This window comes from Agelaius tricolor, unplaced genomic scaffold, assembly GCF_023055355.1.
Source record: "Agelaius tricolor isolate 1412-34295 unplaced genomic scaffold, bAgeTri1.0.p SCAF_1, whole genome shotgun sequence".
NCBI classification, from domain to species: domain Eukaryota; kingdom Metazoa; phylum Chordata; class Aves; order Passeriformes; family Icteridae; genus Agelaius; species Agelaius tricolor.
Genome location: NW_027269261.1, coordinates 58,678,513 through 58,696,039, shown reverse-complemented (window position 1 = coordinate 58,696,039; position 17,527 = coordinate 58,678,513). Strand labels below are relative to the sequence as shown.

General features: G+C 41.0%; 1 protein-coding gene across 1 annotated transcript in view; it reads right to left on the bottom strand.

The window, feature by feature from the left end:
• SGK1 (serum/glucocorticoid regulated kinase 1) overlaps window positions 1-17,527 on the bottom strand; it is a 69,881-nt gene that overhangs the window by 16,420 nt on the left and 35,934 nt on the right. Inside the window, exon 3 of the mRNA XM_071436229.1 lies at window positions 8,358-8,433. Within this exon, the coding sequence (XP_071292330.1) occupies window positions 8,358-8,433 (76 nt within the window). The remainder of the gene's footprint in view (window positions 1-8,357; window positions 8,434-17,527) is intronic.

The following is a 17,527-nucleotide window of genomic DNA, read 5'->3' as shown; positions in this document are numbered from 1 at the left end:
ATAATATAAAATGACTCCTATTCAAGAATTTGTGCTCACTGAAAGATACTTGTATGTACAGTAATGACTAATGAACTAGTGAACATATTTGTTAAAAACAGCTTAACAAGAAAATGTGTTTTGTTCTCGGAGTAGAGGAAAGTCTATTATAAGGTTAGAAACTGTGAGAACCAACATTATTTCATTAATATAATGAGTGTTTTGTCTTTATATGCATTTTTATTCTCAGATGTGGTGGTTTTAAATATTGAAGAATATTATTAGACAGATACATCAGGTCCCACTTTGTTGTATAAGCCTATTTGTGGCTGCCAGGAAAGGGCATAAACTTCTCTGGGCATTTGTCAGTATCTTGTGCCTTTAACAGTGTCTCTGAAGTCCTAATCCCTGTAATTTAGAGATTATTTAGTTTTTTACAAAACTATCAATGGATCACCTTGTGCAGCGCAGCTATAAGATTCAAATTCACAAAAAACCGTATAATGAAGCTAAGCCTTGGGCATCCACTCACTTGCCTTTATCAAGAGTGTTTTGAGAATATTATTTCATTTATTTCCATGTTTCTTTTGCTTTACTGATTACTTAGAAAAAAAAATTGCAGCTATTGTTTTAGGTCACCAACTGATGTTCTAGCACTGTCAAAGACTGTGAGACATCTCTGAATGGTATCTAACATGAACCATTACTGGAGATGAGGTCCTGGACCATGAGAACCTTTGCTTGGAACAAAGAGGCAATTCAAACACTCCTTAAGCAATTTAAGAATGCTAAACTGATTAAAAACTATTTTATCAATATATTACAGCTATCAACTTGTAAAAAGTCCTGCTTTGTGAGACACCATCCTTTTCACAGGAGATCTTGAAATAGATTTCAAAATCCCATTTTACTCTGAATTTGCTCCACAGGAAGAAATGCAGGCTTCCAGGCTATATGCCATCATCCAGAGCATGGCTCAGCATCCTGACACTTCTGTGGGGCCAGCTTACAAGAAATGTGGAACTGCTGAGATGCTGAATTCTTTTCACAATGTGAAATGTTTAGACTGCTAAGAAAGGAAAAAAAAAAAAAGGGAACTAATGTGGGAGTGTGTGGGGAACTCCATATAGAAAGAGGAAGTATCGTGTGACTGATCAGGAAATGGGTACAAAGCATGTGTTTTGGTAGTATTTTCACTTGTTTTGGGGGCATTTCCATAGAGAGCTGGAATCTGGCCCTGTGTTTAGGTATTACTTCACTCTGGAGTGAAAGGCAGGCACTAATTTGGAGCGAAACACACCAGCTGTCAGCCTTTGCACATAGCAACACGGCACAACAGCTGAAGGCAGGTCGCACAAACACAACATCCCACGGAAATAGCAGTGTTGTAGAGCCATTCTGGGCTGCAAGAATCAATAAACAATGCTCTGGCTTCTATAAAAAGAGAAAGCTATTTCCAGGCTGTATTTTCTGAGAGGAATTTGTTCTCTTTTACCTCCAAAAACTCTGGGATACATCTGTGCTACAAAAACTCCAGGGAAATATGCACAGCAGCAAGGTGCGAACACGATGAAAGCCCTTTCTGATCCTGCCTGCCAAGGCATTTCTTTACCATGCACAGCTTTGACAGGATAGAAATTTAGTCCTCATCATCTTTCTGTAAACATTATCTAGTCTGGAGTACACTGACAACCCTCGTGATGTCAGGGCTGTTCACTCCTTTGGTTTTGTCATGTGATATTTTTTTTTCAGAACCCAGGAAAAAGTCCAAAAATGTGACAGTTCTTCTTGTGTAAAGTGAAGTTCTGCTTATTCATTTTCTCTTGAGCAAGTTGCTGTTAGTCAGATGTTTGCAGAGTTGTGGGGAGGGTAGTGTACTGCCCTAAATGCAATGAAGTAATTTTTAGAGGAAGTCCTTGTATGGACAATTTGTTCATTGTTTTGGAAGACTTCAAATAGCATTTCCAGGAGGGCCAGTTCAAATTCCAGATTGATTCCCCTTATTAAGTCATTCCTCAGTCAGCTGGCAGAGGTGAGTTTGGGTATGCTCATACAAGTGTGCAGCACAGAAAGCTGAGACAAAATCCCTAACAGAGGATATTTTGGACCTTCCGCTCCAAAACAGGAATGTAATTCTCCTGCAGACTTATAAAGGGACTGAAATAAATGAAAGATATATTTCAAGGGCTGTCATCATGAAGCTCCTAAGCAGCATGCTCAATGATATAGAGCAAGACAATTATTTGGAGGACTCTTTTTGCCATTGGCTTTCCCCTCTCTGGAGAATGAAACTTCTTAGCTTAAATGATTTCAAACTTGACCCATCCCCATTTGCTAAGTAGATGATATTAGTGTACATTTGTCTGGATCGCAGTGTAACAAAAGTGTTATGGTGTAATTTCCTATACTGCTCCCTTGGTCTTTGTCATGTTTTCTTTTTCAGCTTTGTTTTTGTCCTCTGTCTTCTTTCCAGCATTTCCACTACTCCCTGGAGTGATATTTTTGGCTTAATCTGCTTCTTCACTTCACCTTCTTTTCTCTCAGGCCTTTCTTTCTTACTGGCTGCTTCAAGTTGAAGCAGCTCTCTGAAGGCAACATCATCAGCTACAGTCACTTTCAGTGTGACATTATGAGACAAAGTCATCTTCAAAATCATTTGAGATCATTTCTCATGTTATTATTTCACAGGGTGAAGTCAAGTAGGATTTGGAAAGTGGGACAATTTTGGCCACCCACCTCATGAAAGATGTTAAGAAAATGGAGGGAGCCAGAGTGAAAGGCTATTAAGGTTCTAGTGCACAGGAGCACTGAGGAGAGGCTGAAGAGCTGAGCTTGATGCATCTGGTGAAGAGGAGCATCTGAGCATGCATCTGAGCATCTGATGAAGAGGAGGTCAAAGGCACTTGAAGAGCAGCCTATGATTTCATGATCAAGAGCTACAATGACATCAGAACCAAACTCTTCCCAGTGGTGACAAGGTGCAAGAGGGGGCAATGGCAGCAAGATGAGTGTTCAGCTTGGCCATTAGGAAACAAAATGCCCACCTAGAGCATAGAGCAGCCTGGATACAGGTTGTTTTGAGAGCTGGAGGAAACTCTATCCCTGGAGGTTTCCAAGCCTTGACCCGACTAAATCCACATTGACCTGCTCCAGCACTGATCATAGTCTGGCCTTGGAGTGGGATGGGTGATCCACAAGGGCCCTCTAAACAACGCTATGACACCAAAACCATGTATTTGTTCCCTCAAAACACTTAATGTAGAGTTCTTCATGTTGTCCCTCATTTAGCCAATCCCTCCTGAATGGGAAGAAGAAGAATATACTTTTCTTTTTTTTAAGTGAAGGATCATATAAACCAACTAGAACTGCTACGGTAATTCTGGTAATAAGGAGAACACCTCTAACTCTTGCTTTAAATGAAATACATCTCATACAGATAGTGTGCCTTCAATTTTTACTCCCTTTCAAATCTACATTTGTTCAAGTGCTGGAAGATGTGCAGGCAGAGCACAATGCTGAGAGCCCAGGAAATGTGCCCAGCAGAGCAGAACCTGTACTTTCTGTTGTTAAAACTGTGTTGGGATTCTGGAGATTCTGATACATCTGTTATGTACTAACAGACCTAGAAGGAAAAAGTTTGTGTGCATGAAGATACCTCTGTTCCCCCAGCCAGGCTGGTCTTGAGCTTAAAGGGTATCCATAGAGCCCAGGCCATGGCAGGTCACTCTGTGTTAGAATGTACACTCCTCGTTCTACAAACTGGTGCAGACACTGGTTTTTATTTTTAGGTAGACGAGCAGCCTTCTTAGTTTTAGTGGGATGATTCACATCCATGTAGTGATGTATAGCTTCTAGAATGAAGCTTTACATGAAGCTTCTGAATGAATTCTAGAAGCTTCTGAATGAAGCTTCTAGAATGAATTCTTTATTTGCTGTTTCAATATTTGTGTCTTTTCTCTGAGTTATTCTAATGAAATCTTTGTTCAATTATTTTTTCCCCCTGGGGCTGTCTACAGGCATCCAATGATTTTTTATGGAGAGGTGTTTCTTTTAAAGTTTCTAATTCCTTGGTATGAATAAATTCACTTATTTTTACTGGGGTGCTGTAAATACTTTGTTTAGGACAGATTGTAAGCCACAGTTTTGCATTTTCTTTTAACAGATTTGCAATCTTATTTTTTGTCCAGCCATATTAAAAGCAACAGCAATTTCCCATCTGTTTTAATTTGCAGTAAATGAGTTTATGCTGCTGTGTTTTACCCTGATGAGAGCTTGTATTCTTCAGTAATTATTTCAAGACAACGCTGTTGGAACGATGTGATAGACTAAATAAAAATGATAGCATATCTCAGGTAAACTAAGCAATTTTGCTAGACCATATTAAATTCTGATTATAATAAAAGGCTTTTAATTCATTTCCCTCACCAGTGAACAGATTTACAAATCACCTTCTGAGATGTACAGTGACAATGCATATAAAAGTATCTGCTTGAGATTACAGAGGATATCAAAGAGCACTGTGATTGTTAAAACAATTTAAAATGAATATATGGCACTGACTGAGATCACACCCCTTAGTCCACAAATTTCTGAGAAGTGGGAAGATTTCTGAGGTTTTCCAAAAGTCTTAGACATCAGTCATTGCCACAGTTTACATGGAAAAGTTTAAAACATAGTTTCTTCTCCACATGAACAGAAGTCTCTCATCTCCTGTGCAGGAGCTGAAGAAGCAGAAGGTGTCCTTGAAGAAGCTTTCAACCCTTTCCTGAGGCAATGTGGGGACAGCCTGCTCTATCCTAGGGCCTTGAAAGGGAATCAGGGGCTAGTGCTTAGCAAACCTTAGTTAACCTTTCTCTCTTCTGAAACACATTTACCTCAGAGCATTTGCATTGGTGTGAAAAGGATGAAAAGTCCCCTCAGTCAGGCTGTTCTGTTACTTGACCCGTTTGTGCTGTGTGCTGCTAAGGGCTGATGGATTCCAGCATGCTGCTACACTGTGTTCTGCCTTGGTTAGGGACAAACCTTTCCTGGACAAACCTCACTCACCCTTTGAGAAGTGCAGCCACACTGATTTTTCTTGCAAAATGTATTGCAGAAAAATATAATACAGAGAAACTTTGGGCTACCATTACTGAAGAAAAAATTTGTATTTTTTCCCTGTAAAGAAGCAACATAAGCATATGCCCACTGTCAAGGTCACTTCTACAAGCAACATAAGAAAATACAAAAAATTATATAATCTTTTCCTGTGGGATCTTCATTCAATATGACCATTTTAATTAGCTTATTTCAATATCTGTAAAACTGAAAGCCATAGTTCTCCTTGGGCAGGAGCCAATCACTAGAAATGAACAACCAGGATGCCCCTGACACTCGGCTTCTGTTCTGTGTCACATTTTCCTAGATGTTTACCCTATTAATCTTGCAACAACCCATGCATTTGTGTGATTCATTCTTTAGCTGTGTCCATAACACACAAAAAGCTTGTAGATGATGATCCCTGTACTGCTTTTCAAACATATGATACTCTCCTATAAGGCCTGGAGGGCTTGCCAAAATGTAGATTCCTGCTGGAATCTGCATGTTCCATAGCAGCACCTCAAACATAATAAAGACAGTTTGCATACTGTCTGGAAGGGATACTGTGAAGGAAATGTTAGGGCAAGAGAAAAGGTCAGATCTGGACATGGTATCTCCTCACCACCCTGTTATTTTCTCCAGTGATGTCTTTTTCATCCTCTTGCCTTCCCTTGCCTTAATCCCCCACAACTGCAGCAATGTAGCAGATCCTCTGGAAACTTCACCTAATGCCACACTCTGGAAGAAATCATCCAGGGCTCTGGTTTGGCCAATTTGGGGCTGACCTCCTTTACCATATGGTGTGGTGGGTCAGGTGTCAGATTTATAAATCAGTGAGAAAAGATACAAATTAAAAACAAATAAAGTGTTAAACCCCACAAATACTTAGTTCTGTTTTATATCTGCATGGGCTGTCCAAGGAAATGGACATGGGAGGATTCCCCACTACTGAATATCTCCAGGAATAAGTTAAACCCAGCTCATCCAGTCTTCCTTCATAGTCAAGAGAGAGAAAAGGACGCAGATAGGCACTGATTCTTCTCCTCCTCAGCCTGTTCTCCTGTAAGTCAGAAGAACGCTGTCTGTTCTTTGTCACAAGAAACAGTGACAACTGTGACAGCATCACCCCCTTTGCAGGGATCTGAAGTCAGGGGAAATTATGATTTTGGTTTTTTATTTAAGAAAAATTCTTTAGAGCTAGAAGTACTGGAAGCACAATTTTTCACAAAAAATTTAGAACGTGAAGTCATCATATTGCAGCATCTGAGTCTCCATGGAGTTCTGCTTCCTGCCTGACACCAGTGGCTGAAGGATCAGCTCAAGGTTGTCCTGCAGGTAAATCTGGAAGGGCTTCCCATGTCTTCAATCCAGACTGTTACATTTCTTTTTTAGTGCAAGTTCAGTATGACACATAGAGAGCCAGGTATATTAACTGCAATTAGGCTTTATTAGACCTTTGATCTGCTACCATGTTGTAGTGTATAAATTAATGCATTAAAAGAAAAATCAAATGTAAAATAATTCTCTTCTCTAAGATGCAAAGCTGAATTTCAAGCTGCCTTTAGAGCACTTTCATTACATATTTAATTGAGCTAGCTTTTGTGTCAGGAAATAGGGCTTTATTGGAAAAGATGAGGGGAAAAGTAGAAAAAAAGCTGATGCTTCATTAAACTGAGAAATGCCATGGGCATGAAATTCTAATCTTTACAATTGGCAGTTCTGTCCTGGCAGAAGAGCCCTTAAACTTCAACTACTAGCCCTTAAACTTCAACTACTCTGGGAAAAGGTCCCAGAGCCATGAGCACTTTTCTGCTTTAACTGAAATTAGCCTGGATACCCAATTAACATGGGTAAGAAAAAGAGCAGCCAGCATCCCCATCTCATCACCACTGCCAAGAAGTGGTGCCTAAATACTGTATTTTTAACTGGGTCATTCCCCAGATGTGGTTTCACGTGTAGCCAGCTGTGGACTTAACTGAGAAGACAATAACATGGTAGCAGAGAGAGCAGGAGCAAACAAAAGGACATTAACAGCTCTCCCACTGCACATGTAGCTCAAAGTGGGGTAATCACTGGTTTAGTGTACTTCAGGCAGAAGAAAACACAACTCAAATTAGTTAAATCAGCTTTCCTGTGTGGATTCCTATATTTTTAGAAAAAAAAATTATTATAGCTATAGCTACCACTGCTTAGGAATCAGTGTAATTTGCAACATTCACACACTACTGTGAGATCTCATGACTGACTGATTGTGTTTAGCTAATTATATTAATTTCTAAACTTGTTTCATAAAAGTTTATCATCTAGATCAGGATTTAATGTTAATGCATAGAAGCCAAGACTGGTTATAGGTCAGGGGAATTAAGCAAGAGCATTAAGCATTCAGAATCAAAGCAAGGAAGTGAAAGATTTCCTCCTAATGGGGACAGAGGCTTCTGCGATTTTTCCCGGGGGGACAGTTGCAAAAATGGCATAGGAAGCAGGAAGAAAATCCCTAAAAATCCAAGTGAAATCTGCCTCAGGATCAGACATCTACTGTCATGTTAGGAGCAGTTTATATTTACTGGGACATTTGCACTGTGTAGTCACAGCATTTTTAAGGGTAATTTTTTTCTTGGCTTAAATGCAGTTCTGACATGTCATTTAACCTCAGCACCAACAATCCAAGTTAATCTGGTATACTTTCCATTTGTAAATAATATCTAAGCTTATGATTAGGCAAAGGGAAATAAAGACAAACAAAGTACACTAAAAGAATTTCCCATCCCTCCAAAAAAGCAGAACACCAAGACATAAAGGAGATAGAGTAAGAAGAATGCATGTGAGCTCAACATAATTTATTCTATATTTGCCAAAACTACTGAGGCTTCTCTTTGTGCACAGCTCAGTTCTTCTGCATACAGACCAGGGGTCACTGAGTGGCCACTTTTGCCCTCAGATGCATTCACAGGACTCTTGCTGTAGCTAACAAGAGCTCTGCTCACACCACGGGTCAATGCTGAAATGTGTCTGACAGCCCATTAAACAGATCTGCTGGAATTCTGTTGTTTCTCCTCCCTGTGTCATGGCATAATTCCTCTGGAGCCTGCGTGCTGCACATTGTGTGCTACGGCTATGCCCACAAGTGGGGCAGTTGTTGTTTTTGCCCAGCAAACACTCAGTGGGTGAGAGCCTGTGTCTCAGTTTGACATGAAAAACATCCTTCAATTAGGCTTGGCCTGGAGACAAAGCACTGCAGCCCAGAATTGCGGCGCATCAGGCACAGCCCCACTGCCCGCCCTGCAGCACACCACCCGTACCTGTGTCCTCACCACCCCAGAGGCTGCTGGGCTCCGCCTTGGGCAGCGAATCTCCTTTGCTCTGGGCCTCCTTCATCTGAAAAACACAGAGGGAATAAATACATCAGGTCATGAGAGCTTTCTTTTGAGGTGGGTTTTGCTTTACAACACTTAAGACCAAAATTGTTTTCCATCTAAAGTGCGTTTTTCAGGCCCCTCTCCAGCTGTTTCTATAATCAGGGGAAAAGTTATGAAGTGTGAGGTACTGTGATCTTTCAGAAAAGAAAAGGGCCCTGTGAGTCACTGTATTTTGAATTGCATTTTTCCATTCAAAGTGTGCGTGTTGATTTTACACTGTGGACCAGATGGTCCAGCCCCATTCTCCTGCCTTGGCCCTGCAGAGGTAGAGGAAGGGAAAGGAAATGGTGGGCAGGGCCCCAGAGGGTCTGTCTCCTGGCATGGAACTGTTTGCAGAGAGCTACTTTGCCCACTTTCTTTCACAGCAGGGACAACCTTAACAGGGGAGGGATTTGGTGTCGGGGATGTGCAGGTGCAATCCCTTCACATATCCTTGGGATATCGGCAGTGTGGGATCTGCAGACACCTGTTCCCCTTCCTGATTAACACTTCATCCTCATCCCTGCTATTGCAATGCCTCTAAGTGCTTGCCCTCTAGACCTCTCTTACTCACACATGAGATTTCAATCAGAGCTGTGGAAGAATTCTGAGAACTAGGAGTGTGGCTATCCTCTGTCACCACTTTGATAAAAACTCATACCTCAGTGGTGCTGTTTCTGGGTGACAACCGGAGTGTGAGGGTGAAGCCAGACAACAGGATTACACCATTGCTAACCCTATCTGCCCCAAAGTACTTCCCAGGCTCTCCATCCTACTGAAACCAGCATTAGCATGGGAAGCAGCAGTCAAACACCAAATAAGGTGCTGCAGAAGAACAAGGTAAAGAATTCCCACTGTAATTTTGGCTTTTGGTAAAGAGCTCTGGTGTCCAAAGACAGAAGTTTTCTTGCTAGCATCAAAACTTAAATACTTCTTCATACAAATGCACTTTTCTCAAAGTCTGCAGTCCTTACAGGTTGAGTAGTTTGTCAGCGTGGGTCTGGAGCTCTGGTGGGTTGCTTATGTAGAGTTTTCAGTTGTGCTGTTTGTGTTGTTAGTTTTAGAAATGCTTTCATTCAAAAGAGTCCCAACTCAAATGGCACTTCACCCCCATTACACACACTCTAAACAGGCATGAAGCTGTCTGGAGGATGCACAGGATTGCAAAACATTGAAAAGGTGACTTGTTCTTCGGATTGCATATTTCTCATTATCTTTATTCATATAAACACATGGCAAATAGTATGGAAGAAATAGACATCCAGGACAGCCACTGTTCTGACTACTGTAGAACTCCTTGATTAAAGAGCCAGAGGGACTGTGGGAAAAAAGGAATAGAAAGTAAGTGCAAGATGAAGAGAGAGAAGGAGAGAAAGTTTGTTGCATTCCAGGCAGAACTGTGATAATTCCCAGAAAAAAAAAGCTCAGAAAACACAGGGAAAAGCATTTAAGAAAAAGCAAACTCTAGACCTGGATCTACCCTCCCAGAAAAGCACATCTTTTTGTATGTACAAACCAGTACATATGGGCATAGTCACCATATCAAAGACAGAAGTGTGTCCACAATGTCCATGAGCAATACTATTCAGATTTTGGATGCTGAAAGCTGCAAATTCTGAACTCTGTTACTTAGTGGAGTCCAGTAAAAGTGGAAACACTTGGCTACCCTGCCATTAGATGAGAGGCATCACTGTCAAAGTTTGCAAAAGTAGAAGTCTGTAAAGTTGTACAGATGGGCACATGGAAAGACTCCCATGCAAGCAAACTCATGCTAAACTGATACTAAAGAGGAGAAGGGGAACAGTGCACTCAAAGCAATGACCCCCTGGAGCATCACACACATCTCTCCCTCACCTCATGCAACACAATGTCCTGCATGTGCAAGCAAAGGCAATTGGGGCTTTTATCAAGTTGTATCCATCAACAAGGAGCAGCCCTGGGTGGGAGTGAAGTCTGTTCCTGCTGACAGAAGGAGGGTTCACAGCAGACACTGACACTGCAGCAGCATCACCCTTGTGTGGTCATCATGGGCTAATGCCAGGAAGTCACAAAGCTGACAACAACCTGACTGCACTCCAGAGCATGCCAGTCTGCAGGGCCAGAGCCAGAGCCAGAAACATTTCTGTGTTCCACAGCAGGGATGGAAGGTAAAAGCATTACATCTTGTGAAACACAGAGAACAACAGGTACAGAAGTGACACGAATGGGTAGGAAACCTATTTTGGAATAGCTTGTGGAACTCCTTTAGCACTAAGTGTGCCCACTTTACTTGTGTATGGTATTGCTAACAAATGCATCCATTTCAATAATTTTGTTAATTTACTTTTTTCTCCTTTAATTTCCCCAGAATTATCTGTATGTACAGTGACACTTTATTCACACCTTCCATTTTTATGTCTATGCTTCCATTTCAGTTGAGGTTCTTAAAACCTGTGGCTGCCTTGAGAAGAGCCACTTTGTTATTGTATGCAGAATGTTTCTTTTGTATGCTTTCCTGGATTATATTCACATACTCCCAATTCAGTAGTTCAATTCTATAAAAGATTATCCATACAATACAGTGTATAAACCAGCAAGTTTTTTCCTACCACAAAGCACAACTTCTCCCTTCCCTCATTTCTTGTACTCCAACAATGAGACCCTGAAAGACCAACAGCCCAGGTGAGAGGGACTGCTCCCACTAAGCCTTGTCCTAGGAATCAGCTGTGGAAAACTACATCCTTTGGTTTGCAAGAGGTAAACCATGTTGGAAGCTCTTTCTCTGAAGCAGAGTTTAACAGCACTAGACTATGTTTTGAGTTTTCCCCAATCTCACTGTCATTGGAAGAAGATAAAGGGCAGTAGAAGTCAGAAGTTCATATGTCAGTGCAAGCAACACTTAACTTGGAGTACTGATTTTGGCTAATTTCAGTGCTTTATATATTTTTGGCAAATATGCCATTAATTGCATGATCTTACTTTATCTTGTTTTAGAAAGTAAAAAGATGTCAGTCTTTATAAATGCTTAATAAAATAGCAACTGCATCACTTCCTTCTCTGCTCCTTTTGACCTAGGCACACAGTTCTTTTCAGCTGTGATGCCTCTTGGTGTGTCCTCAGCCTGGAGACCACCCCTAAAATAAAGGCTGGGAAAGAGACGGGGTAGGCAGACTGGCTACCCATTCTTCATATAGGAAAAGGAATGGCTGTTGAAATTCAAATACTTCATGAGATACTCTGAAAAAGCTCATCTTTTTCATGGCAGCTAGTATGGGAAAGATTAAAGGCATCCAGACATTCATACAAGCATCACTATGGGTAGACACAGTTGGGTTGTTCAGTGTGGAGAAGAGCAAGCTCTGAGCAAATCTTGTATCAGCTTTCAGTACATAAAGGGGCCCAGGAAGAAGGCTGGAGAGGGACTTTTTGCAAGGGCATGTCATAGCAAGACAAGAGGGAATGGCTTTATACTTAAAGAGGATAGGTTCAATTGGATATTATCAAGAAATTCTTTACTGTAGGGGTGTTGAGACATGGGAACAAGTTGCCTGGAGAGGTTCTGGAAGAGTTCAAGGCCAGGTTGGCTGGGCCTCCAAGCAACCTGGTCTAGTGGAAAGTGTCCCTGCCCATCCCAGGGGAGTTGGAACTAAATGATCTTTTAAGGTCCATTCAAGCCCAAACCATCCTATGATTCTGTGATTGTGGGCGCTCCAAAGGAGCTGAGACCTGGGGAAATTGCTTCCTCCTTTGCTGTGATGTGGGGTTCACATTTCTTCACTGCACACAGCGAGGTGCCAGGGGTGGAGAGCACCAGAAAAAGAAGAAAGAAGACGGTTTAAAGAAGACATTTTACTCTTTGAATAACAATGTTAGCTGGGTTAGCTGGCAGGTAGCACTTCTGGTCTAGAACTGACCTGTGACTCTAATGCATGTGCTTGTAGAAGGATTGCTGCCATTTAGCTTTCAGCCAGTCCTCACCTGCTCTGCTGAACCAAGAGCCAGAGAAATACGGTTTGCAAAGGCAATTTAAACTCTGAAACCTAATTTACACATCAACATTGTTAATTATTTCATTGCTGAACATCTTAACAGCAAGAGCTCATTATTGGCTTCATATTCTGTTCACTTGAAAGGACATCAATACCAACAGTGGAAGCAGAATATATTATCTAGACTAAATACCACAACGACTTGGTATTAAAAAGAAAAGATGCTTCTCATTGATACAAAATGATACTCATTTATTAAACTGTCTGCTTTCATTGCTGTTTTCTGGAGTCCTGTAGAGGATCTACCTTATTCAGCAAGACACAGCCTCAGGATCCAGCATATTTTTGCCACTTGGATGACAATGAATATCCTGGTTTTGCTTGAGGTTCCCAATTATACAAATAAGTCACTGAATTCATTATGACAGTTAATGTGTTTGGATTTACATCTTTGTTCCTGTAGACAATCTCTTCCAATGAGGACAACATCAGAATGTAATAGGGCCAAGCGTGCATTAGCTCTGTGGATTGTGTTTGTGAAATGCTCACTTAAACTTAAAAGAATCATAAAGGTGGTGGCTAACACTTCTGCAGTCAGTCATAACAGCCAGTTATCCATTGAAATTAATGGGAGCCATCCCCACTTCTCTTGGCATGGCTGCTTCAGTGCTCCTGAAGTCTCAGGGGTGTTGTCTGAGTAAAAGTCCAAGACATCTGGCAAGACCACCACCACTGGGCCTAGTGCCTAGGAAGGGCTGTCACCACTGCTGGTGGCCACAGTCATCTGAAGCTTCTGAAATGAGAATAGACCAGATGTCCCCATACTGGTGTCCAAAGCAAGAACCCCTGGTGAGTCTGGAATCTGAAGTTGCCTGGACCAGACCATGGCTACAGTGCTACTTCTTACTGGCAGGTTCTCCCAGCCTACCTATGAAAGAATATTCAGAGGTTTACATAGCTGTTTGAAAAAATGTGAGAAGTCTAAGTTCTTCCCCTGGGTGGAAAAAAGCAGTGATGCAGATTTGCATAACCCAGCCATGACTTGGACTGGGTTTGATAGTGCTGCATCACAGGGCCATAATCAAGTGAGCTGCAAAGTTGAGAGAAAGGCATTTCATGTGCTGCAGTGCTGTTTCTCCAAGCTCTGTGTTTCTCCACACAGTGATGCATCCTTGCACAGCATCTCTGCAAAGGGTGCCAGTCCTGGGAACAGCAAGCTGAAGGTGCCCATAGCTGCCAGCACAGCTCCCTGGGCTATTGCTGCCATAAACACCCAGCACAGAGCAGCAAAGGCAGGAAGAAGGGGAAGAAAGTTTTCTAGTTGTGCAAAATACTTTTTTTTTTTTTGTGGGACACCTACAATATAGATACCCTACTGGGATCTGAAGGATGGTCTTCCAGGAAGAATCACCAAGACTGAAAACAATAATGTTCTTCATCTGTGTTACTGATTTATTCAAATGATTCCTATCATATCTTTACTGTGTAAAGCAAAAAAGCATTGAGCATTGCTGTTAGTTATTGGGGAAAGCATCCTTATTTCATTAAAGCAATATTTTATTCAGACTCCAACTTTTATTTTCAATAAATATCACGCTTTTGCCTTGACAGTTGCCAAATTGTGAGAAACCCTATTATTTGTGGCAATGTTTTGTTCAATTAAGATTATTAGGGAAGGAAGAAAATTATATTATTGGTGGACTAAAAGCTCAGTTAAAGCAGAGTACAAAGATCTAATGGCATTAGTAGATGCATAAGATATTGTAAAACTTGCAGCTAATCTGTACCAAGCTATTTGGAGTAGCTCACATCTAACCTGCAAAAACATAACCACATAATCCTCTTCCAGAGGTTTCTTGACCATTGCCGGGGGACAGAAGATGCATTTTTCTGCAGAAGGGCAGACTGAGCTAACTGAATTTGGCACTGGGTTAACTGTGTTTTTGAACCAAGGACCTTATCCCAGCCCAAAGCCAAGCTCAGGGTCATAACTGAACAACATTCTGTGAATCAGAGCTTTTGTGATTCATTGCCTTCAACAGTGCAACCCAGAGCTGAATTTGATGATGTTGGGAGCCAGATCAGTGTGAATGAGACTGGTTGATGTAACAGGAGGAAGGACTGCATTGTGGTTCACAGGACAGGGGCCTGGGAACAATGAAACTGCAAACCTGCAGTGCAGTGTAAATGCTGCATCAGACAGCAATTCATTATGAATGTACAGCATGCTGTAGCTATGTCACCTGTTCAGTCAGTGAAAGAATCCTTCCTCTTGAGAAAACAAAGTCAAGGGACAAGCAGCAGTGAAAATCAGCACTTTTATTACATATACTTACATGAAATTTCATCAGTGCTTTTTCTACAGTAGAACTACACTAGTCCAAATAATGCATATAAGTGTTATTTAGACTGATCATTATAAAACAGCTAACATCTTTATTTATGTCAGATGGTGGAAATAAAAGCATTGAATAGAGCATTTTTTAAAAGCTACATGTTTCTCTTAGTTTAAAAATTCGCTAAAGCCAACATATGTGATCCAAGCTTTCTAGCCTCAGATTTTGAAAGAGTTTGACTTTGAGTTCAGATTTGTATCTGTGTTTTGTTCCATGGGACTGAATAGGAATCTTGAGACCAGACAATGCTGAATGGAGTGGAAATTCAGGTACCTAACGATAGAGTCAGAAGTAGCTGGTACAATGATCTTGTCCAATATTCTGCAAAATGTGGCTACAGAATCTTGTCAGGTTTACTGCTACCTCACCCCCCTCACCTCTGGCATTTTATGCCTGGTTTGAACTTCAGGATTTCCAGTGATGTAAAATCCACCTTTCCTTATATATGAGTTATTTGTTCAACCTTTTTTTCACCTTTTTTCTTATTGATTGCTTTTGCTTGATCTTCCAGTCACAGGGTGCTTTTATATCTCTTCTTTGAAGAGCTTTGTGTTACAAGTAGCTGCTCCATCAGAAGATATTTGTAGGCCATGATCAAGTTGCCTCTCAAATTCGTTTTTGATGAAGTCATCGTGGCCCTCTCATACAGGGTTAAACAATCTTTTTTTTTTTTTGACACAAGGGAGAAATACACATAGTTCCTACAAAGTAGCAAACAGAGCTATAAATTTGAGCCCTTCCAGTTGACTTACAATAATATGTACCTATATCCTAAATCAAGTTCAGAAAAAGAACTCCCATTTAATTAACATTGTCTGTACTTTCCAAAATAAGACAAGGTGTAATAGAAACAGAGATCATGTCTAGACTATCCAAAAATGGGACTTATTGCCATTTTTCTCTTTTTATGTAGACTTAAGGAGGTCAAACTAAAGACTACAATTTAACTATCACAAAGAAACTAATGCTTTGTATGCTGTAATAAAAATTATAAAATGTGCCTGAAATAATTTTGAGTGTTGAATTTAACTTTAAAGTAAACAGTGGCATAAAAATGTGTCTGTATGTGGAGCTGACAAAACACTCTCAATGAACAAGGCATGTTGAGTGGGCAGAGCTCCCACATGTTCACAGGGTCCCTCAGAGCTGTGGATACCTTCCAAGGCTATACTTCCTTATTTCCCAGGAATCAGACTGAAAGTGTCATGACTGTATTTTCTGGTCCTTGCCATCTCTAACCAGAGCAAAGTCATTCACTTGCACATTATCCCACTCTCATTTACAAACAGTTAATGCAGGAAAGCGAATGTTAACTGAATTCACTGCAGGTTTGGTTAAAGATTTGGGCAAATGTTGGAGACACTTCCCACTCTGCCTGAACTAATTCTCTGCTGTGGGTTGTAAACCCTCAGAAATAATCAATGAACCTTGCATGCTCCCAGCTTGCTTTCAATTGCTTCTGGCCTGAGCAAGGAGCATTTTTCCATGGATGAGCAAGTGAGATGTCTCAGCAGCAATCACATCTGCCCACAGTGATAATTGTTCTCTGGCTGTTCAGTCACACAGCACCTATTGCCAGGGAGAAGATATGACTGGATTTTGTTTCAGATACTAATTGTGCTTATTGTGTAGGCAGTTTGCAGACCTTCTAGACTGTATCCTCACTCTGTCCTAGACACTAGTATAGAAAACTGGTTGCAATATTGCTTTGTTCTATATTTTTCTGTATATGGGAAGAAAGAAAAGCAGTGACCACTCATGCAGTGATGTATGCCTTCCATGAGGCAGGGAAAATTGATAATATGTTGCATCTTGAAATACTGAGCCTGAGGATTAATTGGATAATTATCTCAATTTTACAGATGAAAAATCTAAATAACAAAGAGTTTGAAGATTTGTTCAAACTTAAATCTCAGTTCAAAGAATCTGGAGTTGGCTTTATTTTCCAATCCTCCAATTCATTTTCATGAGGAAGTGATATCCCCTAATACATTCTTACATAACTATGACAATCAGTTTACACATACATTTTACATGGTTTATACCAGCTGAGAAGCCCTTTTTTCTGTGTATTTTCTTGATGTTCTTCAAGCACTTGGGGATCCTTTTTCCAAGGCTTGTAGTTCTGCCATGTATTCAGATACAAAGGGACTGAAACTCAGTTAAGACAGTGGATCTGAAATCCTGCCAATAGGATTAGCAAGCCCTCAAAATTTCATGTGTATAGGATTTGCTCAGAAACAGGGGTGAATTACTCAGGGAAAGGGCTAAATTTGTTCCTGGATAATTAGTTTTGTTGTAGCACAGCTCCAGGTCTTGGTGAGAGTAGGTAAAGGATAATGGTTCTGATGTATGCAGGGTCCACACTGAGTCAGCTGAGATTTACAGCCATTGAGAAAATCAGAAGCAATTTACCTGAGGGATTCTGTGAGACCTATAAATCTTCCTGGTATTCACAAGTTTCTTTTTCCACCACATATGCCACCATAGCCTAATCCCTCTCATGTTCCCCTACCCCTGTGCAGTGTCTATGCAGGCAGTGGTGGGGAGCTCCCTGCAGTCATCTCTGTCCCTGTGTACAAGGATGCTGTCTGGCACATCCTTTAATCTTGTCAGGAACACAAACTTCTTCATACAGGGCAGATATGCTTGACTGAAGAACAGAAGGTGAGGCTGCAGGAGGAGCTGAAATGTACCTGGACCCACCAGC